The 23887-nt window shown below is 55.5% G+C and overlaps 2 protein-coding genes across 2 annotated transcripts in view; one reads left to right on the top strand and one right to left on the bottom strand.

Moving 5' to 3' along the window:
- Positions 1 to 4420: 4420 nt before the first annotated feature.
- MVB12A (multivesicular body subunit 12A) lies at positions 4421 to 8764 on the bottom strand. The gene is made up of 9 exons (XM_040444867.1): positions 8588 to 8764; positions 8382 to 8480; positions 8155 to 8251; positions 6722 to 6848; positions 5822 to 5941; positions 5640 to 5746; positions 5341 to 5402; positions 4984 to 5040; positions 4421 to 4811 (listed from the first exon to the last, which is right to left on the bottom strand). The coding sequence occupies exons 1-9, from the start codon at positions 8675 to 8677 to the stop codon at positions 4749 to 4751; spliced, it is 822 nt and encodes a 273-aa protein (XP_040300801.1). The 5' UTR covers positions 8678 to 8764; the 3' UTR covers positions 4421 to 4748.
- Positions 8765 to 8837: 73 nt separating this feature from the next.
- Positions 8838 to 23887, top strand: part of BST2 (bone marrow stromal cell antigen 2) — a 16176-nt gene continuing 1126 nt past the window's right edge. Inside the window, exons 1-3 of the mRNA XM_040444869.1 lie at positions 8838 to 9351; positions 20276 to 22732; positions 23527 to 23602. Of these exons, the coding sequence (XP_040300803.1) occupies positions 22487 to 22732; positions 23527 to 23602 (322 nt within the window). The 5' untranslated portion in view covers positions 8838 to 9351; positions 20276 to 22486. The remainder of the gene's footprint in view (positions 9352 to 20275; positions 22733 to 23526; positions 23603 to 23887) is intronic.

The following is a 23887-nucleotide window of genomic DNA, read 5'->3' as shown; positions in this document are numbered from 1 at the left end:
ACCTTGAGATGATCTGGGGGATGTGGTTTGCTTACGTGGGAGGTTACGCCAGGAAGTCCCAGAGCCCTTCAGGGGCACCAGTGAGGACACAGTGCCCGGGGTTGGGGGGGGGGGGGCAACCAGGGTTCCCTCCTGCTGGGGAGCTCTGGCACACAGCATAGAGCACACCCAGTGGTCCCAACACAAGGGATCAGGGCTGGGGTGGTTATCCTCTGACCACCATCAGGCATTAACCCCTCATACTTCTGGTCTTCCCTACGCACCAGCTGGACACCTGTGGCCACACAAACCCCAGGCAAGGTTGCAGATAATTGCTGCGAGTGACATTCATCATGTGGAGAGGAACATGGATGGGATGGATGGGAGGGGGGGGGGGCACAGATAGCATCTGCTTGAGCTGTGTTGCATTTTTGCAACAGTAGGCATGAGTGGGGTGGGGGAGGGATACCGAAAGCACTTAACCACGCTATCTCTGGAGGAGAAGAACTATTGATGTTTAGATGCCCACCATGTGCCAAACACCATGCCTGACTCACACAGGCATGACTGTTGTTGTCCCCTTGAGGCAGCAACCGGTCTCCCTCCTTCACTTCTTCTGCACACGCAATCTGCTGAAAGTGGCAGAATGCAGCTGGCGCCCTCTGTGCTGGTGACATTTAGAATGGAAGGCCAGAGGCCACCTTGAAGGAAGTGGCTCAGCACAGCAAGGGGCATATCCCCCCTCCCCACACACACAAAAACAATTTATGAGCATATTATTTTTTAATGTTTATTTCTTTATTTTTGAGAGAGAGTGAGTGCAAGTGAGGGAGGGGCAGAGAGAGAGGGAGACACAGAATCTGAAGCAGGCTCCGGGCTCCGAGCTGTCAGCACAGAGCCCGACGCGGGGCTCGAACCCACGCACCGTGAGATCATGACCTGAGCCAAAGTCGGACAGTGCCAAGTGTTGGTGAAGACACGGAGTCACTGGAACTCTCATTCCTTGTGAGTGAGGGGGTGCGTTGGTCCAAAGAGCCTCGGACATCTGCTTGGCTGTATCTGCTGAACATGAACCCAGGCCTCGCCTACCACCCACAATCTCCACTCAGGGCATTTGCACAATGGGAATGAATGCGTTCCTCAAGAGACGCGTACAACAGTGCTCGGAGTAGTTTTGCTCAGTGGCCACGAATGAGAGACAACCCACGTGCTCACGTGCTCATCAACAGGTGACCAGACTGGTACATCCATACCATGAACTCTAGCAATGAAATTTCAGCTCAGGTCATGATCTCCCGGTTCACGGGTTCGATCCCTGGGTCAGGTAAGGTAAGGACCTTTGAGAGGTAAGGACCATTGAGATTCCCATTGGAAAGACGGAGAAACTGAGGTATAGAGAGGTTAAGCCACAGCTCAGGGTCACCAGCTAGTGAGCAGTGCAGCTGGGACCTCATCTTGCCCTGTGACGCCTCAGTCTCAGTGCCTGGGCAGGAAGGATAAAGCTTTGGCTCCCTCCTTTTTTTTTTCTTTTTAATTTTTTTTTCCAACGTTTTTATTTATTTTTGGGACAGAGAGAGACAGAGCATGAACGGGGGAGGGGCAGAGAGAGAGGGAGACACAGAATCAGAAACAGGCTCCAGGCTCTGAGCCATCAGCCCAGAGCCTGACGCGGGGCTTGAACTCATGGACCGCGAGATCGTGACCTGGCTGAAGTCGAATGCTTAACCGACTGCGCCACCCAGGCGCCCCTGGCTCCCTTCTCTGTAGCCCAAGATGTGAGCTCAGCTATAGCAGTCAGGATCGATGTGGCCCAAGTCAGGAGGGGGTGGGTGGGCTCCATGGCGATTCTCCTGGACCTTCCCCAGACTGTCCTGAGGCCCTGTGGGGCCCAGAGGGTTGGGATTTTGCAGGGTCATTGGCCTAGCGATGACAGCAAGCCCAGTTGAATCCTAGGCCAGGACGGCTCATCTGGGGGGGCCCCTGGTCACCCGCGGATGCCCTGGAAAGTGATCTGAAGCTGGTTTCAGGGTGGCCAAGAAGGCGACCAGGGAGAACAAACAGCCTTTACTTCCCGGGCAGATCAGATTCCACGGTCGGCGCCACAGCAGCCTGGGCGGGACCTGGCAGGTGCTGTCTGTGCCCAGAGAGGGGAGAGGTGGGGCGATGTCTTCGACCAAAGGCCTAGTTTTCCCAAGGCAGCTGAAGTGTATGGGGGAGGGGGCACATTTTACGGTTTCCCCTCGCCCACCTCTCCGGGACAGCTTGCTGTCTCTCCCCTCAGACCCCCAGGACAGGGGGTACAAGTGGGGGGTACAGGGGCGCCTGGGTGGCTCGGTCGGTTAAGCCTCCGGCTTCAGCTCAGATCATGATCTTGCGGTTCGTGGGTTCAAGCCCTGCGTCGGGCTCTGTGCTGACAGCTCAGAGCCTGGAGCCTGCTTCCGAATCTGTGTCTCCCTGTCTCTCCGCCCCTCCCGACGCACACTCGGTCTCTCTCTCTCTGTCTCAAAAATAAACATTAAAAAAAAAAGTTATTTTAAAAAAAGTGGGTGGCACAACCCTTCTGGGGGCCCAGTGGGGCGCGTTCTGACCGATGGCCCGCGAGCAGAACTTTGACAAAGGCACTTCCAGGCCCGGGCATTTAACTGATGGTGCAAGACCTTTTGGAGTCGGCCCCCCAGTGTCGCCAGGGGATGGTGGCAGCCCCTTCAGGCGGATTTCAGGGACTGTGACCAGCCGAGTCTGGGGCTGCTCTGCCATGGGCCCGTGGGATGAATGAAAACTAAGCCTTAGCCTTTTGAAGCCACAGAGATCTGGGGATGTTCCTGACCGCAGCAGGACCTGGGCCACCCGGAAGCTGTGGGGACCTAGGGAAGACAGAACATTAAAGGAAGGAGCACGGATGTGGGAGAAAAATGGTGTTAGTCTGGGGCTATTCGTTTAACAAATGGGTCCAGCCTATTCTTCACGGATTCCATATTTGTGAGTTCTACTGGCTGAAATTCACTTGTACCCCACCCCCCAGCCAATACTTGCGCACTTGGCCATTCGAGGACACGCACGGGGGGGGGGGGGTAGCTTGAATCACTGGGGGACCCTGGGGGACCCATTCCCAGCTGAGGCGGAACGTGGTGACCCTCTGGCCGTCTTGTTTCACCCCTCAGACCGTAAACAGGTGGCCTTTTTGTGGTCTACCTAGCGGCAGGTTTTTCACATCGTTGTGCTTCTTCATGGGCAACTTTGTTGTTTAAGAAAGCCCCCAAGGCGCCTGATCGGTGCCTCGGACTTGGCTCAGGTCACGACCTCATGGTTGGGGGGTTAAAGCCCTGCACTTGGCTGTGCGCTGTCAGGGCACAGGCAGCTTGGGATTCTCTCTCCCCCTCTGTCTCTGCCTTTCCCCGCCCCCTCAAAATAAATAAACTTAAAAATAAAAATGTCCCCACGTGTAGTGCTTCGTGCTACCTAATGTCCCCACACGCAAGAAGGCAGGGATGTGCCTCCTGCAGAAAATGTGTGGGTTAGATGAACTTTGTTCAGGCATAAGTTAACAGCGCTATCGGCCGGAAGTTCAACATTAATCAGCAGTATGTATTAAACACGGGGTCTTGGGGCGCCTGGGTGGCGCAGTCGGTTGAGCGTCCGACTTCAGCCAGGTAACGATCTCGCGGTCCGTGAGTTCGAGCCCCGCGTCAGGCTCTGGGCTGATGGCTCGGAGCCTGGAGCCTGTTTCCGATTCTGTGTCTCCCTCTCTCTCTGCCCCTCCCCCGTTCATGCTCTGTCTCTCTCTGTCCCAAAAATAAATAAATGTTGAAAAAAAAAATTAAACAAAACAAAACAAACAAACAAACAAACAAAACACGGGGTCTTGAAACACACACAAAACAAGGCCCGGTACCGATTGCTTGACAAAAATGTGACCAAAGGCTGGTAGGAACCCCCCATGGAATCCGGTACTCCCTAACTCAGTTTTCGCTGTGACATTAAGGGACCTAATTACCGCCAATAATGAGAATGGACAGAACGTACCCGTCACCCGGCAGAAAGTTCAGACAGCAGGCCCTGGGTTCAGATCCCAGCTGTGACCTTAGCGGGCCCCTGCCTCAGTTTCCCGCTCCGTAAAACGCGACAAAACCGGGGCTTCCCACCGGGGTGCGGGAAGACTGAAAGAGACGCTGCGCATCAGGTGTTGGGGCTGGGGTCCCCGCAATATAAATGTGACTGAAACGATTATTCGCGTTTTGCACAATGCTGGAGGGGCGGACCAGGTCTTCTCTGTGACCTACGTCCCCGGCTCAGGCACTCGCGGAGCCTGATGCCCCCTCTGTAGAAGGCGAGTGGTGGCAGCGCCGCCTTAGATGTCCTGCACTGGGGGCACCTCCGCCCCCTGGCTCGTGCCGCGCGTGCGTGGTGAACACCTTGAACCACAGAGGACCGGCGGCCGGGATCAGGACTCCAGACGGCGAGCGCAGGGCGGTGTTTATTGCCAGGAGGACGCCCGCGTGGCCTCCAGGCACCAGAGAGTTTTGACACAAATGACTTGAAGGCACTGGTTTCCGTCCAGCCCCCACCCCTGCCCTGCAGGGCCCAGGGGGCGAGAGACCCCATCACCGAGCGGACCGGTCCTGCCCCCTTCTCCAGGGCTGTCGCTCCGCTGTGTGGCTGAGGGTCTAAAATGCCCTGCGCCACCAAGATTCCCAAGATGCTGTGGGGTGGGGTGGCTGCCAGTCCCGGGTGTCCGGCAGGGGGGGCTCTTCCCTGGGGCTGACGAAGGGCTACGAGACGCTGGGGGGCAGGCGCGCAGCCGCAGTCTTCTCCACCACAAAGCCGTAGTTATACTGCGGAGGCGGAGCGAGGAGAGCACAGAGTGAGTGAGGGGGTGGAAACCACTAGGGACTCGGCGATCTCCAGCCTTTGGCAGACGGGGTGTGGATGGGGGAGCCTGGGGCGACGGGAAGGGAGGGGAGAACCCCCCCCACCCCAGCATGCCACCCTGGGCCCTGCACCCACCTCCTCCTCAATATCCGCCAGTGACTTGATGGTCAGATCGGCAAAGGCAGAGAAGGCCTGGCGGGCAGAGGCAGATCAGTCCCGGGCGGGGACCCCAACCTGGAACCCCCATTCCTTGAACCTCAAGGAGGGTCTCCCTCAGTATTGGCCTGAACATCCCCTCACCCTTCCTGCCACTGCCTGGGGCCACCAGTATCCAGTTGTCCCTCTTGATGCCCCATTCCGAGCCTGAGACCCTCCAGCTTCCTCCAACCCAGGAACAGGGACCTCTGTGCTGGGGCACTGGAGGCACGGATGACCCTCCCTGCCACTGACAGGGGCAGCCCCAGGCGCCCCCAGCGCCCAGCGTAGACTCACCAGAGGGCCACAGCTCTTGCCCTCAAATCGCGGGTGCAGTGTGAAGGGAACACCATCCATGGCTGAGGAGAGCGAGTGAGGACAGAGGCTGAGGCACAGGAGACTTGAGGCCTGCCTGCCGCCACCCTAAGCAGAGAGCCTCACGCCATCCCCACCCCCCAATCTCTACAAAATAGGGGAGGACCAGGCCTGGTTCCAACCCTGGTTCCACCCCTTCCTGGCTATTCAACCTTGGGTAAGCCTTGCCCTCACGCCCCCCCCCCCCCCCCCCGTGCCTCAGGTTTTTGCTCTGCGCTCACCTGAGATGCCATAGAGGTTGGAGGCCTCATAGATGGAGTCGCTCCTCCGCAGAGTAGATGCCCGAGAGCCAACCCGGGACAGGGTCCGCTCTGGAAAGCCGCCCTTGCTGGTGGAGGCAGGACAGCACAGGTCAAGCCCAACTCCCCCCATGGCCGCCCCCTTCCCAAGCCTGAGGACTCACCTGGGCTGGGCAGGTGGGTCCAGGGAGAGGCCCCGCATGTCCCGGCTGAGAGCTCGGGGCTTGGGCACCGGCCTGGGGGCCTTGGCCTTCTTGCACCAAATGGCAAAGCCTCCCATGTCCCTAGAAGGAGAGAGAAGTAGGGAGGGGTCCTAGCCCGATGGGGTGACCCCAGCCCTTTGGGGGATTTTCCTTTCAGCATCGCAGCCCGCACCCTGAGCAACATCCTAGTTAATATTGCTGGGTCAGATCACCACAGTGTGCGTTTCAGACCCATCAACTCACTCTTCACAAGAACCCTACAAGATTGACACAATCACTCCTGTTTTACGGTGCGGAAATTGAGGGGGTGCCTGGGTGGCTCAGCCGGTTAAGCATCGGACTCTTGAGTTCGGCTCAGGTCCTGATCTCATGGTGCGTGAGATCGAGCCCCACGTGGGGCTTTGAGCCGACAGCACAGAGCCTGCTTGGGATTCTCCTTTCTCCTCTCTCTGCCCCTCCTCCCTCTCCAGATAAAATAAATAAGTAAGGAGACTTTAACACGTGGAAATTGAGGCACAGGTAAGCGGTAGAAGGCACAGGAGAAGGCCTGGGTGGCTCAGTCGGTTAAGCATCCAGCTGCTGGTTTCAGCTCAGGTCATGATCTCAACAGTTTGTGTGGGGTCAGAGCCCCAGGTCGGTTTGCGGGGACTGCTTGGGATTCTCTCCTTCGCTCTCTGCCCCTCCCTCACCCCCTCATGCACTCTCTCTCTCTCTCTCTCGAAACAAACTTAAAAAAATTTTTTTTAAAAAGGCAGCACAGGAGGCCTCAGGAGACTCCCTGAGGGTCAGCAGGGCAGATATGGGACTTGGAGGGCAAGGGAGGAGGCCAGAGGTGGGGGGAGGGTAAGGGGGGGGCCCTACCCTACTCGAAGGTATCCAGGCACCGTCTTGGTCTTCCCACTCAGCCGGACATCAAACACAGCTGTGTCTGCAGCCCCCAGGGGCACCAGCTTCATACACATGCGTTTCTTCTTGGACACAGAGGCCTCTGGGAGTGGGGGTGGGGGGCAAGGGAGTGAGAAGAGGAAAGAACCAGAGAACAGACCCACAGATGGCTCCAGGATGACGCTTGCCAGGGTGCTATTTAAGGCAGCTACCTGAATAGCTTTAGGTCAGTGGTTGAGTCATGAATGGTATAGCCATAGGAGGGGACTCCATGTAGCCTTTCGGGGCCATTGGCGCAGGCCTATCTTTGGTGACATGGAGAAGCATTCATGGGGTGACCATGCACACCCATGGCAAGGGTGGGTAGCTGTGGGATCGGATGGAACTGAGTGCCCATCCTGGCCCTACCAACCTCACTTTTCCTTAGTCCTCTAATCCAGGGGTCAGCAAACTCTGGCCCGTGAGCCAAAAGACGCCAAGATCTGCTTTTGCACAGCTAAGAACGGTTTTCACATTTTTAAAGGATTATGGAGGGAAAAGGCAACAGACACTATCTGGCCTGCAAAGCCTAAAATACTATCTGGACCTGTATGTAAAATGCTTGCCGACTCTAATATCAATAGATATACCCTGAGAGTCAAATACACATGACAAGGGGTGCTTGGGTGGCTCAGTCGGTTAAGCGTCCGACTTCGGCTCAGGTCATGATCTCGCGGTTTGTGAGTTCGAGCCCCGTGTGGGGCTCCGTGCTGACAGCTTGGAGCCTGGAGCCGCCGGCTTCAGATTCTGTGTCTTCCTTTCTCTCTGCCCCTCCCCGGCTAGTTTTCTGTCTGTCTCTCTCAAAAATAAAAGATAAAAATAAAAAATAAAAAAAACCAAATACACATGACAAGACACAGTGAGAGGCAGGGAGAGCCAGGTGGCTGGAAAGCAGGGTGGTCAGGGCTGGAAGGGCAGCACCAGGGCTATAGGAGTCAGAAGGGGCGGGGACTAAACAGAGACCTGAGGGAGAATCAAGCATTAACTAGCCCCAAGAGTCGAAGACAGGTGCTCCAGGCAGAGGAAACTGTGTGCAAAAGCCTGGGAATGAAAAGGCGTGGAAATGGTGAGGGTTCTACTTGGCTACCAGTTAAGAAGATATAGCAGGAACAGTAATAAAACAAGTCATGACTCTTACTCTGGGACAAAGGCTGGGCCAACGGCACATTTTTACGCAGGGCAGGGCATGTGGCCCCGCCCTGGAGCAGAGCTCGACGCCTCAGCCGGCTCTGTCATTACCCAGTGCATCGAGTGGGCAGTCGAGGCTCGGAAAACAAGTGCCTGTCGTCCCTCCGCCCCTCCCTGGTCCTGCCCACAGGGACCCGAACGCGGCCCCCCACCCCGCCCCCAGTCTCGGACGCGGGCCTCACTGGAGTCCAGGGGGTCGCAGACCGGGGAAAAGCCCGGTGGGAGGGGGCTCTTGTCCACCAGGACCTGGATATCGGTCACCACATTCTCCTGCGGATTCTGAGAGGGAGGAAGGGGAGGACACAGCGACAGTCATGCTGCAGCAGGAACAGCGCCCCTGGCGGAGGGCCCCGCAAATGGACGGGGGAGTGGGCTGACCCCGGGGATTCCGAAGGTGGGCGCCCCTTACCTCTAGGCTGCCTAAGGAATTGAAGCACAGAAAGTAGCCAGACTTCTGCGCGAAGCTCTTGCCGAAGTTGGCGGGCGTCCCCTCCACGGTGCAGGAGATCTACGATGTGGACGGGAGTCAGAGCCAGGATCCTACCCCGACGCGGCCGCCTGTGCCCCACTTGATCCCGTGCCCCCACTTGATCCCCGGCCCCCGACGTCGCTCACCGCACTGAATCCCCGTGGCGGAGGCGCCGAAGCCGACGACCAGACCAGGCCAGCCAGCGGCGCCGTGTCGGTCCCGGGTCCTGGATCCATCCTCCGAGCCCAGAGCCGAAGGCCAGGACGGCCTCAGATGTCCGAGCCGACGACCCGCGGCCGTGTTGGGGCAGGAGTCTGAACTACAACTCCCAGAGGACCGTGCGAAAGGCGGGGCGGGGAGGGGGCTGTCTGCGCGTGCCTGGAAGACGGCTGACCAATCGCGTGGGAACGTGAAGTCACGCCCCCGTGCACCGCGCAGGCGCACATGAGCGACGTTTGCGGAAAATCGTCTCGTCTCTTTCTCACGCCCAGCGACTTCCTCCAGAAGTGTTTCTACTCAGCGCCGACGTCTTGCCTGCCCCAAACCAGAACTACGTTCCCCAGAATTCCTTGCGGTATCGGCTTCTCCAGGGACACGTTTGGACATTTAGGGAAGAGATTTGAAAAACTGTAATTGTAGTTCTAGGAAGTCATCCCAAAGGAAACGTCCGTGGGTTATTCAGCTATTAGTTTAAATAACAAAAAGTACGGACCACCGTGAACCATGAAATCGTGTGTAACTTGAGGAGTTGTTCATGTTACCGGTGGGAGATTCTGCATTGTGTGAATGGAGGTCTCGGTTCTTGGATTCCCCACGAGAGAATAACCTGAGGATCCGCGCTTGAATAAAGACAGCTAAGAAGGAAGGCAGCAAGCACAAAGAAGCTTTTTAAGAACCGTACACTTTCAAGGTAGGAGAGCGGGCAGGCCCAGAGATGGCAACTGCCAAGAGGCTAGGGGTGTCTTTTCTTTTTCTGTTTGTGGGTCCTAGCTAGGGTGGTTTCCAATCATCTAAGGGACTCCTCCTATTTATTGGGAGGGGAAGTTTGGGGCCCTACAAGTTTCTTGCCGGAAGTGTCATGGCCACCTTCCCCCCAGAAGGGTAGCGGGTGGGGGGTCGAAACCGCAATGTAAATATATTAGAATGAACATAGGCAATCACCCCGCGGTAGAAGTTGGAGAGGAAACCGCAGGTTCTGCACCTGTGGTTCTTGGTTGGCCAACCCTGGTGGAAGCCACAAGGCCAAGATGTTGAAAGCCACAAAGTCAAACTGTTGTGCCCCCAGGCTTCTAATGTGTGACCTATGTTTCACAGCCCTTGCCCCCAGCTCAGGTCTAACTAACTGCCTACTCCATCATTCCCGGACACAATTAGGTTTTTTTAATGAGATATAAAGTATTTAATACGGTAACATGCTTTTACACCCTTCTGGGGGGAAAATACGAAAAATTAGGGAACAAGGTATTATCTACTCTAACATATCTTTCAGTTTTCTGCCATCCCCCGGTTGCCCCCCCGCCTCGTTTTTCCACCCATAAATCCTTGGGGGGGGGGGGAAGGAGTATTTAGTGACGTATGAAAAGTATACAACATTTGAATGTCGATGCCCATAAGAAACAAACATCTTGGAAAAGATGACCCAATAATGAGATACAGGAGTGAACTAACCATGGGCTCCCCTAGAAATACCCCAGTTTCCTAGTACTTAGGAGGAATGTGGGTTCAAAAGCTGGAGAGTTCCCTGGGTGAAATTTGAAACTGGACCCCACACTCAGAGGGCAAGGAGAAAGAAGTCAACTACTCTAGATTGGTAGAGGGCAGGGTTTTTGTTGTTGTTGTTGTTTTGTTTTAAGTTGTTTTTGTTTTTTGAGAGGCAGAGAGAGAGAATTCCTGCCCATGAACATGCAGAAGAGGGAGAGAGGGAGGGAGGGAGGGAGGGAGGGAGTCCCAAGCAGGCTCCACACTGTCAGCACAGAGCCTGGTGCGGGGCTCGAACCCATGAGCTGTGAGGTCATGACCCGAGACAAAGTCAGCCACAACTAACTGAGCCACCCAGGCGCCCCGGGAGATGGTAGTCCCTTAATAAGGAGGGGATTTACACAGGAGGCTAGTCTCCAGTGGCTGCAAGACAAGTAGATCTCCTTACCGCCCCCCCCACCCCAGAATCTTAAAAGTTCATATAGAGGCCTTAACTGGGTTCAGTCACATACAGTGTCCGGAAAGGCTCAACAACACCTTACTCTCTCAAGGCAGATCCTTGAAAATAGCTCTCACTGTGGGAATGGTGAGCAGAACATACATTCCAAGGACAGGGGAGGGGGTTAGGAGCCTCTGATTGCCTGGTTCCACCTCAAGGGTCAACTGGCAGTCACATCCTCTTGGTGACCTCCTCTAACCCTCCACCCCTCCTGACCAGCCCTTACAGTCCTACACTTCCCCAAACCACAGATTTATTAAGTCCCTTAGGATGGGGGTGGGATCATTCAGGGGATTCACCTGTGTGTCTTCATCTGCTTTAACAAAGATGATACATTGATAGACTCATCAGGTACGAACACACAACATTCTGCTCGGATAATGGCACAGGTGCCTCTTTGCAAGGCAGTCATAATACCCAAGGCCATTCTAATCTGGAGGACAGATTTTCTCGTTGGAGACATTTCAGTGTTCAATAGAACAGGCTTTGTCGGGTAAACTTAGTAAGGGCTCCTATGCCTGCTAGAACTTCCTTCAGGCCAGTGGAGGGAACAAATATGGCAGCCGAGGGGGTCATACCAGTGGAAAACAACGTGCCCTTCTGACCTTACGGAGAGAGAGATTGATAACTTTGGTTACTGTGGGTCAGAGTTTGGGGAAAACCCAGGGGGTAGCAGCCCCACCACCCAGGAGGAAGCCGAGCCAAAGATCTGTGCCGCACACCCCCTGGGTCCCATCTGGAATTACCCGGTCGATACCTGGGTGGCATAACAGTGCCAAACCAGCCGCGATCCTTCAGAGTGACAAAACGACTCCATCCCAGGTCCCTGCTACACTTGGTTTGATTCTGTTCAGAGTGGCGTTTTTCTGTTCCCGAGCCCACGAGTGCTCCACTGTCTCTAACCCAGGGTAAGCCGCATTGAAGCCGCACGGGGCCATCCCACATCTGAGTGAAACCACCTAATGGCTCGGAGAGTGGTGTTTTGGGGACCCTTCCGGTCGGCGGTTTGATGGGCTGCCTGTCTGACTGACTTGACAGAAGAAGAACGCCCGTGCCTGGTGTTATTGATAGTGTCAGTAACCGGTCGGGTTTCTGGATCGGTGCTGGTAATATCCGCTGAATTATGAGCACCTGTCCCTGTCCTCGTTTGTGCTCCCTTAATGTACTGCTCTAATGCCTTCCAATCCCCTCCCTGGAGCAGTGGTGGGGGGTGGGGGGGGCACATCACGGGCTGGGTACACCACGACAATCCTGACAAGCTAAAGGGCAGCCACCTGCATCCCCAACCGTTTGGACTGTATTCCTTTGCCAGGCACGCAAGTGGGCCCTCTGTAGAAAGGTATTTCCATCAGGTGCCTATCCCGTGAGCGGACACCACGGGAGCAGTAGAAGTCTAAGGTCAAAAAGACAGATACTTCTTAGAAACTTGTATGGGGAACCCTTCTCCTTAATGTGACTGCAGCTAGGGGGCGCCTGGGCGCCGTTAAGCGTCCCAACTCGATTTCGGCTGCGGTCCTGATCTCATGGGTTTGTGGGATCGAGCCCCCGCATCGGGCTGACAGCGCGGAGCCTGCTTGGGATTCTCCCTCTCTCCCTCTCTCTCTCTCTCTCTCTGCCCCTCCCCAGCTTGCTCTCTCTCCCTCTCTCTCAAAATAAAAAAAAAAAAAAAAAACATTTTTAAAAATATGTGACTGCGGCTTCAGGAACTTGATCAGGTTGTGCACACCATGCAGGTTGGCCGGGGGAGGCAGCACTGTCAGGCGTGGGGAGATGGACGGGGGGCAGGATGTACTAGACCAGGGTCCCGTCTTCTCCCCTTTCCCAGTGGGGACTGGGCAGCTCCCCCCGACCCAGGGTGTGAAATAACTCTCCAACCCTGGCTGGATGTCCCATCACACATCTCGTAGATAAATGCCTCTCCCCGGGCGTGATGGGACTCGGTGTCCTCCTCAGCCCAGCACGTAGATGTACAGGGAGAGTCAGGGCGATAGCTCTCCCCTGAGACTCCCACACCTTTACGATATTGGGTGCTTTGACAGGGGTCCCCAGTCTGGCATATGGGGCAATTGGTTGTTCATTCCAATCCGTTAAGCCTGGGACGGTACTTTGGCCACCCGGCCAAGGTGGTTTGACCTGCTGGTAATTTTATCTGCTGCTTTAATATTTCATTCTTCCTTTTACCAATCCTGCTGCTTGTGGGTTACACAGGAGGCGGAACCTCCATCCGCTGTAATGTTCTTTTGCTCAGTCTCACACATCATGACTCTTAAAATGCGACCCCAGCCGCTTGTCTGTTTGGTGAGGGTATCCACACATCATACTCAGTGTTCTCTAATCCCCTAATGGTGGCAGCCTGGTTTGCGTGGTGACAAGGGAAAGCTTGGGTCAGAGCAGACACAATGACCACACCACCCAAGCCATAGTTAGAACCCTCCCTCAGAGGGAAAGGGCCAATGTAATCAACTTGCCTGTCCCTTACCGGTTGAGAACTCGGATGGATGGCCCCAGACTTTTTTGTCAGTTGCCTTGGGCATTGTTTAGAACACACAGGGCATGATATTACTGCATTAGGGGCGCCCGGGTGGCTCAACGCCTCGGTGGGGTATTCGACTTCGGCTCAGGTCATGATCTCACAGCTCGTGAGTTGGAGCCCCGCATCAGGCTCCATGCTGACAGCTCAGAGCCTGGAGCCTGCCTCGGATTCTGTGTCTCCCTCTCTCTCTCTCTCTACCCCTCCTCTGCTCATGCTCTGTCTCTCTCTGTCTCAAAAATAAACACTTAAAAAATTTTATGATATTACTGCATTAACCAAGTCACTGGTTCTCAGGAGCAATCTGGTATCCTTGGCAATACAGCATCCCACCCAAGTGCTGCCGTGGCCACTCTTCCCCTGCAGCCAATCTGCTTTATCTACCAAAGGGTCGGTTGCCAGGACTCATACCTGGGCTAGGGCATCAGCTTCCTGAATGCCAGGGGGGATTCAGCGCCTTACAAGCCCGGATGTGGGAGACAGTGAGGGTGCCTCAGGCTCCCGCAGGTGAACCCAAACGTCTTTCCACACACCCTGGCCCCGCAAAGGCTTATTCATGATCATCCACCTCTCGGCTTTCTGTTGCCCAAGCCACAGGGTTCATCCTTTTAAAACAGCCCCAACTATCGGGGCACCCGGGTGGCTCCGTCGGTTAAGATCCCACTCTTGATTTTGGCTCCGGTCATGATCTCACGGTTTGTGAGTTCGAGCCCCGCGTCGCGCTTTGTGCTGACAGCGTGGAACCTGCTTGGGATTCCCTCGCTCGTGCTCTCTCTCTCTCTCAAAATAAATAAATAAACATTTAAAAAAATGAAAAATAAATAAAAGAGCCCAACTATCAGCGCAGAAGGGTTAACGGCCTGGGCTCCTGTGTGATCACCAGCCAAACGGCTCCGAGGTCAGCCCACTGGCTGCTGTGGTTTGTTCCCGTTTCCACCCGGATGGTGTCAGTGTTGAGCTGAATAGTGGCTGCAGCTCCCGTGGGTAGGTTGCCCCGACTAGACTAGACCCATCTGTATACCAGGCATGAGCAGAAATGTGCCACTCTCCTTACGGGCCTTGGGGCCACCACGGGACCAGGGGTGGGGGCACTTGGAAGATCTAGGTCCTCTCCAGGGCCCAGGGGCACCCTCTTTCTGGTGGGCTGGTAGATAGGGTGCTCCAGCACTGTCAGTCGGCTTACCTTAGTCAAAGTGGGAGCTTGAGCCAGGACAGAGGTGAGTCCGTGGGCCCTATTCTCAACCTGCCCCTTGACAGGCAGGGAAGTTCCTCCCACGACACGCTGTCCCTTCGTGAGAGGCTCAACGCGAAGGAGCACAGTGTATACACCTGGGAGCTGTTGCTCTTTGGGGCATATCGGATTTCCGCCCCTTCCACGGCCGAGACCAAAGTCCTAGGGCATTCTCTCCTTCTGTCGTCTCTGGCACAGCGGCCCAACCCAGACTCTGTGGAGTCACAGGCACGTCTAACTCAGACAGTAGCCTTGCTCGGGAGCTGCCCCGAGCCTTCGTTGGCTTCATGAGTAGCTTTGCCTTCTCCAAGGCCGCTTTTGCCCAGATCCCCAGTCCCACATGGGCCCCTCTCTTTACCAGGCGGTATAAGGGACGGAGGAAAACAATGCCAGAGAGGGAATAAAGGTCCTCCTAACCCCTCCAAAGGCCTGCCCCTCTTTCACCTTAGGAGCTGGACCGGCTCGCAACATGTCAATAACAGCTTCTGGGACAATGCGCATCTTACCCAACCAAGTGACTCCCAAAAACTTCGTGGCGGCGCCTGGGCCTCGAGTTTCCTGTAGGTTCACCACCCATCCTCCCACTCACGGATGGTTCCAGGAAAGTCTGTAGAGGGCTCTGCAGAGCCCAGCAGAGGCAGGTCTTTACATGTCAACATCATGTCATCAGTGTAACGGGCCCGTTTTCTGATGTGAGGAGAGAGATCGGGGACAAGTCTTGGGCTGCCATCCCGTGACAGGTGGCGGGGCTGGCAGACAGCCCTGGGAAGCCGCTGCAAGGTCCGCTGTTGTCCCTCCCACGTGAAGGCAAATTGACTTCACGTCTAGTGGCCAGAGGTACACTGGGAAAGGCATTTGGTGAGTCTGGAGCGGCATGATACACAACCGGGACCATGGCCGAGCTAAGATGGTGGCAATGTCGGGGGACAACGCCTTGTTCAATTCTCAACCGTCTGCCATGAGCATCTGGTTTTTTTCTACCAGCCGTACTGGACCAGTAGGAATCGAAATAGAAAGCGCTGGGGGCAAGGGGCACCATACCAACTTGGTGAAGTTCTTGGACAGTCCGTCAGGCAACTCATCGTTTCACAGCATCACTCTTTCCTGGGGGTGGCTGGCTTACTGGTTCCCAGTTGGTATTTCCCCTCAGCGCTGGTTTGGTAACTCTAACCCAGAGGCAGACTTCACTGTTAGAGGTTCGCAGACTTTGACCTTGTAGGCTGTCCGTGCCCAGGATGTTCTCTGGTACTGGAGAAATAAAAACCTCACATTCTCATGGGGGAGAACTCTCAATCTGCAGGGTCAAAGAGAAGGAGCTGGAAAACACCTGAGGGTCACCACGTGTTAGAGCACCTCCAGCTCCAGTACCCACCAGAGATGTCAACTTCTGTTTGTTTCTGGGCGACCAGTAAAGAATGAGCTCACTATGGGGCCTCCGAGTGCCCTCACAACCCTCACCTAGAGGTACTCTTGGCCTGCATCCTGTGGCCAGGCTGTGGGAGGCAACCCACCCTGACTAGGCCTGTATCCCCGAGGCCTCTGCTGGAGCAGCGAGGGGCATCAGGGATGGGAGGGTCAGGCTGGGCAGATCCGAACCGTTGTTCGGGGTTGAAGGCTTTCCACAGGCCAGCTGGCACAGCACTGGATTGCCGACCCCTCTTTCCAGGTGGGGTCCTGACAGCAATGAGGTCAAGCCATATTTGCTTCCAGGTTACCTTTATTGGACCCTCTACTATCAATTGGAATAATCTTTTGGCTTCTTGGTCTCCCTCTCCGTCTTGGGTCTTTCCCACACCCTCTACCCATTCTTGGGATTTGTCAGTTTCCCCAGATCAGCAATGGATTGGCCCAGTGTCATAAATGTCTTGTCCCACAGCGCACCTGGGTGGCTCAGAGGGTTAAGCATCCAACTCTTGATCTCAGGTCGGGTCATGATCTCACAGTTCGTGAGATCGAGGTCCTGTGCTAATAACTCGGAGCCTGCTTGGGATTCTCTCTCTCTCTCTCTCTGCCTCTCTCTCCCTCCCTCAAAATAAGTAAGTAAACTTAAAAACTTTATCTTGGCCTACAGCTAGGCTCAGCATGCGTATCACTGTCCCGTGGTAGGTTCTGGAAGGGGACCGGAAAATTTTAGCTTTCATTCCTGCGGTGACTGACTGTGGCCCGATCAGGGCCTTCAGAGAGAGGGGTATAAATGTCCTGCCTCCTTCCCAACTCCCTAAGCATTTGCTGTACCTCTTCTACAGATTTCCAGGGCCCCGTGCCCAGGGAGGTCCCCCTCATTTGGCCGAGCCTCCCTGCAGGCTAGAATAATCTACTCTAGAAGGGAGTGAGTACCTGAGTTCCCTGGGCATCACCCAGGTGCTACCAGAGGGAAGGGAGTGTGCTGGCGGTGCTGCTCGTTTTCTCTGCGTCCTGCCCAGTAAGAGAAATGCCATCGCCCCCCGGATCTCATAGGGGCACCACCCATGCCTGGAGACTTTCCCTGGCCTTTTGTTGGAACTTGGCAGCTATACCTATAAACAGGCCCAGTGGGGGTATATTCGCTCCTTTTTTTTTTTTTTTTTTTTTTTTTTGTAATGTTTATTTATTTTTGAGAGTGAGAGAGCAAGGGAGGGGCAGAGAGAGGGTGAGAGAGAGGATCCCAAGCAGGTTCCGCACTGTCCGCGCAGAGCCCGGCGGGGGGCCTCGAACTCCAACCGTGAGACCGTGACCTGGGCCCCAAACCACGAGTCAGAAACTTAACAGACTGAGCCACCCAGGCGCCCCCGGAGTATATCCGCTTAAAATGTACATTTCCGGAATTGGGGAGCTGCCCCACTGCCTGGGGCTCTCGCTGCTTTCCTTGGTGTTCAGGGTCCCCGACACGCTGCCTGCACCCTCCCAGCGACGCAAAACGGCGTGCTAAGGCCTCCAACTTAAGTGTCCTTCCAACCTTGTGACTCAGGGGCCGGCGCGCGCAGCCGCAGTGGAGCCCAGCCCACCGCGCTTCCTTTCTCCGCCACCGCGCGGCGTGCCGGTCACACCGGCCAGCATTTTCGGGGCGTCCCCATACTCACATGACAGTCCACAAGCATCTGACATACGAGCCATGCCGCCCCCCCCCCCATCCCGAACGGGTCGATGGCCACCTCCGGGTTGTCCCTGCAGGTGCCTCTGTCCCAAGGCCCATTGTTCTGGTCTCCTGGCCGCCTTCTAGCTGTTGTCTCCCCACCTCCGGAGCTGGGGAGCTGCCCGGGTGAGATCTGAAACGGGCCCCAGACCCGGAGGGCAGGGAGGGACCGAAGAAAGAGGCAGGCAGCTCCAGATCGTAGGAAGCAGGTTAAATAAGGAGGGAAACTCCCTCATGATGCTTGTCTGGGGAGGCAGCGGGGTGGGTAACTCTCTTCGCCCGCCCACCAGAATCTTAAAAATTTTTTTTTTCAACGTTTATTTATTTTTGGGACAGAGGGAGACAGAGCATGAACGGGGGAGGGGCAGAGAGAGAGGGAGACACAGAATCGGAAACAGGCTCCAGGCTCTGAGCCATCAGCCCAGAGCCCGACGCGGGGCTCGAACTCACGGACCGCGAGATCGTGACCTGGCTGAAGTCGGACGCTTAACCGACTGCGCCACCCAGGCGCCCCGTGCCCACCAGAATCTTAAGGGTTTCTACAAGAGACCTCAACACGGATACAGATGGATGGGCTCAACAACACCTTGCTCTCTCTCAAGGTTGTGTCCTTGAGGTGGTTCCTAATGTGGGAAAAATGGGCAGAAGGTACATGCCAGGGATAGGGGAGGGGGCGAGAAGCCTCCAAGTGCCTGGGTCCGGCTCATTGGTCAACCAACCCGCACATCTTCTCCGTGACCTTCCCCAGTGTGAAACGTGCTTTGAATGCCAACATTCAGCCCTGGGGCCGAGTGAGAGGCCGGGACTGAGAAGCTGGTGCTGACTGAACCATGGACCCAGGGCAGTGGCCGCAGCGGGTGGGGGCCACCTCGGAGCCAGCCTGCCCTGTGGCAGAGGAAGGCCTGAGAGCCAGGGATGGGAAGTGGCTGGAAGGACACAGGCGCGTCAGACACGTGGAGAGACGAGCATCCGCTCCCTGCAGGGGCAGGAACAGACTGAATTCTGGATTCCTCTTTAGGGAAAGTGAGAGTCAGGGAGACACATATCCCCTGGGACCCACTAACCACATCCCTGGGAATCCGGTCTAAGGAAAGAACACACTGGATCCACAACTTATCAAAGGATGACACGGACGGACAGACAGACAGGGCAGTGGGGAGGAATCGAGCGCTGAGCTCAGTGCCTTTTCACTTGCGCCTTGCCCCTGTTCTCAGAGCAGCTGGGGACAGCCGCCGTCACAGCCATCCTACAAGCAGGCAGGCCCGGCGGGTGCAGGAGCTGGCCCAGGGCCAAGCGGGCCGAGCCCAGAGGCCTCCAAACCTGTACCAGGACTGGGCCAGGGCTTCTCCTCCGGGGTCGTTCTCTGCGGCGGGGCCGTCCTGAGCGCGGGAGGGCACTGACCAACATCCCTGGTCTCCACCCACCCGATGCCAGTAGTGCCCCTCCACTCAACCCTAATATGAAGTTTGTGACAATCAAAACTGTCCCCAGGGGCGCCTGCGTGGCTCAGTTAAGCATCTGACTGGATTTGGGTTCACAGTTTGTGAGTTCGAGGCCTGCATCTATCTCTGCACTGACAGGTGGAGCCTGCTTGGGATTCTCTCTCTGCCCCTCCCCTGCTTGTGCTCTGTTTCTCTCTCTCTCTCTCAAAAATAAATACACATTTTTTAAAAATTAAAAAAAAAAAAAAAACAGCTGAGTGAAGGGAGCAGGATTGAGGATGACCTTAAGAAGTTTTTTTCGGGGCACCTGGGTGGCTCAATCAGTTAAGCGTCTGACTTTGGCTCAGGTCATGATCTCGCTGTTCGTGAGTTCAAGCCCCACGTAAGGCTCTGTGCTGACAGCTCAGAGCCTGGAGCCTGCTTCGGATTCTGTGTCTCCCTCTCTCTGCCCCTTCCCCACTCAATCTCTCTCTCTCTCAAAAATAAAGAAATGTTTAAAAAAAATTTTTTTAATAAAAAAGTTTGTTTCTTCAGTGTCCCTACATTATCCTGTCAAGATTAAGCACAAAAAGTGGCATCTGGGTGGCTCAGTCGGTTGAGCATCCAACTCTTTTTATTTATTTATTTATTTATTTATTTATTTTTATTTTGGGACAGAGAGAGAGCATGAACGGGGGAGGGGCAGAGAGAGAGGGAGACACAGAATCGGAAACAGGCTCCAGGCTCCGAGCCATCCGCCCAGAGCCTGACGCGGGGCTCGAACTCACGGACCGCGAGATCGTGACCTGGCTGAAGTCGGACGCTTAACCGACTGCGCCACCCAGGCGCCCCCCAACTCTTTTTAAATTAAATGTTTTTATTTATTTATTTTGAGGGTGGGGAGGGGCAGAGAGAGAAGGAGAGAGAATCCCAAGCAGGCCCTGTGCCATCAGCTCAGACGCGGGGCTTGATCCCAGGAAGCGCAAGATCATGACCTGAGCCACACTGAGAGTCAGATGCTCAAGCGACTGATCCACCCTGGTGCCCCTGAGCATCTGACTCGTGATCTCAGCTCAGGTCTTAATCTCAGGATCGTGAGTTTAAGCCCCATGTTGGGCTCCATGCTGGGTATAGAGGAAGGAAGGGAGGAAGGAAGGAAGGAAGGAAAGAAGGAAGGAAGGAGAGAGAGAGGAAGAAAGAAAGAAAGGAAGAGGGGGAGGGAGGGAGGAAAAAGAAAGAAAAAGAAAAGAAAGGGAGGGAGGAAGGAAGAGAGAGGAAGGAAGGAAGGAAAAGATTAACCACAAAAAGAAAAAGTCCTGTTTGTGCTTCTCCCTCCTGCCCAGGATGTGGGCTTAGGCATGGGCTGCACACCCTGACTTCCTTCCACAGGGCACCGCACCGAAAGGGGGCAGAGAGTAACTTCACAGTGGAGACACCTGACGGAGGCCACCTCAGCCCGGTGGTCAAGGTCAACATCGTAGTGAAAAGTCACGCTGACGGCATGTGCCCTGGACACAGTGCGCCAAGAAGGACACCTCACCCCTGCGGTCCTCCCCCAAACTGTCACCCCAGGCCAACCATGGAAAAACACCAGACAAATCCCAACTGGGGAGCATCTTACAAAAACACCTGACTAGTCCTCAAAACTGTCAAGGTCATCAAGAGCAAGAAAGCCCGAAACAGTTTTTCAGCCCAGAAGAGCCTAAGGAGGTGTGGCAACTAAATGTAACCTGGGGTCCTGGGTCCGAAAGAGGACATTAAGAAAAACTGAGGGAATCTGAATAGTGTATAGACTTTAGTTACTAATAATGTAAGACGTTAGTTATCAGTATTGGTTCAGTCGTTATAACAGAGGTGCCATAGACATGGAAGACGTTAAAAGGAGGAGAAACTGGAATTGGAGCATATGGAACATTTTTGTACCGTCTTCGCTATTTTTCTGCAAATCCAAAACTGTTCTAAGATAAAATGATCCTTTAAAAAAAAAAATAAGTAACAAAGCTAAAATCAGAAAAATGGCAGCCCGTTTCCACTGGAATTTTAGAGGGAAAAACTTACTGTTTGCCAGGGCCAGGGCCAGAGCAAGGGGAGTAAGGCACTCGCGTCAGCTGCAGAAATTAAGGGCGCACCAAAAGGTTCTATTATCAATCACACCCATTTTACAGCTGCAGAAACCGAGGCTGAGAGGAAATCACTCGCCCAGGTCCTACAAGGGCTCTTCGCCCACAACCTCGGCCTCTGACCTGCAGTTGTGGTCCCGAGCCGACCCCAAAGTTTGAAGGCCAGCGCAGGGCAAAGTCAGCTTTGCCAAGGGTCACGTGTTTGCACTTAAGGGCCTGGCCAGGGTGGGAGACCCCTCCTCAAGGCGCGTCAGCAAGATCCCCCCATTCTTTGTTATTTGGCTGCTGAGTCCGGCCCCTTCTGAGGCCTCTCCCCGGACCCCCCGACACTCCCCGGGCACTTTGGGTTCACCGTATCCCAAATGGACCAGGTTGTCTTTCCTCAGAATGGCCGTATTTCTGTGTTACCCACCTTTCTTCCTGCCCCGCATCCATTGAGCGCCTACTGGACACCGAAGCACTTTGCTAGAAACTCCTCACTGGCCCCTACTGACGAGGCTGCTCCTGTTATTGCCCCACTTTACAGGTGACAAAATGGAGGTTCAGAGGGTTTACTTGGTGCCCTGGGATAGAGAGGCAGAATCTAGAAGTCGGAGCCTATTTCCTGCTGGAGCCAGGACAGGGACCTGGGCGACTTTATTTGTTGGCTGTGGCGGCCCCTGGTGGCCAAGTTGAGAACTGCGGTCTGCGTGGGGGGCGGGGTCGGAGGGTGGGGGGCATCCGGAGCCTCTCTGGGCTTGGGCTTTCAGTTTCCCAGCCTCCAGTCCCTCCTCAGACGCCCTGCATGGTTTCCTATAGTCCCCTCGGTGGGCGCGGGGACGCTAAGTGAGCCCCGGCTGGGTCATCACGGAGACCCCTAAACACAATATCCAGCCTGTTGGGTCAGAGCCAGGCCCTGCCCCCAGTCTTCCACACACCTCTGAGCCTCAGTTTCTCCGGCTTGAGGCTGAATCAACGGCAGCTTCTGCCTCCTCAGGTCCTGGTACACGTGAACAGCAGGCTGGCATGCACCAGACGCCCCGTAACTGCAGCTGTCACCCTCAGTTACCTGCAGGGGAGGTGCAGGAACTTGAGATGGGGTGCCCCAGGCAGCCCTAGCTCTCTGCCCACAGGAACTCAGTCGCGGACACCAAGCCAGAAAAGCTCAAGGTTTTAATTCAGCACAAATAACCCACCTCTTTCCTGGGAAATAGAAACTGAAAGCCAAACTTCTGCCTGCAAATACCCACTGGAGAGCCTCCAGGTCAAAGGATTCTCTCGAGCCTTTGTCATTGGCCAGGACGGCCGTTATGTTAATAAGGGGGCAGCCTCAGCCAATAGGACGTCCCAGCACCCCCCTAGCTCCTGCCCAAACTCACTCATTCAGGGGCAGATCTAGAGGAACCTGCTTTTTACCACTATTGGCCTGTGCCCAGGACTGACTACTCAGAGTCAATGGTGCCAGGTCGGAGTCTTGGGTGGCAGAGGTGGCTGGGGGGCTTCCTGATCCTGGCGGTGCTGGGTCTGTCCGTGGCCCTGGTCATCTTTGTTGTCAAGGCCAACAGCAAAGCCTGCAAGGATGGCCTCCTAGCAGAGGAGGAGTGTCACGGTATCACCCGCCTCCTGGAGGTCCAGCTAACCCAAGCCTGGGAAGGCTTACTGAGGACCGAGGTCGAGGCTGCCACCTGCAACAAGACTGTGGTAAGCTACTGCAGTTCCTGGAGAGCCCCCCCCCCCCCCCCCGTGTTTGGGTGGTCCCCACCGGTCTAGATGGAGATAAAGACAGACCTTGAAACTGCCCCTGGACCCTCATATAGGGACCTGAGTCCCAATAACCCCCCATCAGGCTTTGGGGACCTCTGAATTCTCTCAGCAGTGCTGGTATGGGGCAGGGCCTTAAAACTCCTTGGAGCATCCAAATCGGGTGTGTCAGTATCCTCGCTAGGATGTGCAAAAACCTCCAGCCTGCTGTGGGGGGGCTAGAAACTCCTCTCGGCACCAGTCCTGTATAGCAGAGATCCCATTTAGGGGTTGGGATGGGAAGGGGCTCTTTATACATCCACTGAATGAGAGAGAGACTTTGAAACTTTCATTTGGGTCCCGATATGGGGGACCTTGAAACTCCCGCTGACGTCTAACTTGGGCTCAGAAATCCCCCTGTGTTCTGGGCTAGAGGGGACCTCTAAATCTTGGGCAAAAAGAGGTCTAGGAGTTTCTCCTAGGGTTTGGGCATAGGGAGCCTCCAAATTCCCACGTTGGGGGCCTCAAACCCCCTATTTCGAGGATCACATCCTTAGCGGCCCTGGGAGGATGGGAAGTTGTGGCCATATTTGGAGGCGGGAGACTGGGGTGCAGGGAGGATCGGAGGTGAATCTGAAAGGGGTTTGGACCTGGACCCCTCTGAACCTAGGGCCTGGGGAGGGAGTCTGGGGCCCTGGTCAGCAGCCCCCCCTCTAGGCCAGAACCCCAGTCTCTAGCCCTCCCCTCTGTCCCAGGTAACCCTGTTGGCTTCCCTGGAGATGGAGAAGGCCCAGAGCCAGGAGTGGCTCGCGAAAGGGGAGGAGCTTCGGGGTGAGAAAGCACAAAGCTTTCCAAGGAGGCGGATTCGGAGGGATGGGTGAAGTATTGAAGAGGAGGGGAGACGGAGGGCCCCAGGGTTGGGGTCGCTAGGGAGCTGCCAGAAAAACCCAGTGGAGGGTGTGAAAGGAGGACCTCAGGTTTCCAAGATGGGGTGGCATGGGGGCGGGGCGGAGGCGGTCTTAGGTCCCAGGATGGAGCCCGGTGAAGGACGGTGCCACTGTGCTGACAGGTTGGGGGGGGGGGGGGGGGGGGGGGGGGGGGGGGGGGGGGGGGGGG

The sequence above is a fragment of the Herpailurus yagouaroundi genome, unplaced genomic scaffold (assembly GCF_014898765.1).
Source record: "Herpailurus yagouaroundi ecotype Mexico unplaced genomic scaffold, PumYag 193, whole genome shotgun sequence".
In the NCBI taxonomy this organism is placed as follows: domain Eukaryota; kingdom Metazoa; phylum Chordata; class Mammalia; order Carnivora; family Felidae; genus Herpailurus; species Herpailurus yagouaroundi.
Note: the sequence above shows the minus strand (reverse complement) of the source record. Positions and strands in the feature narration are given on the sequence as shown.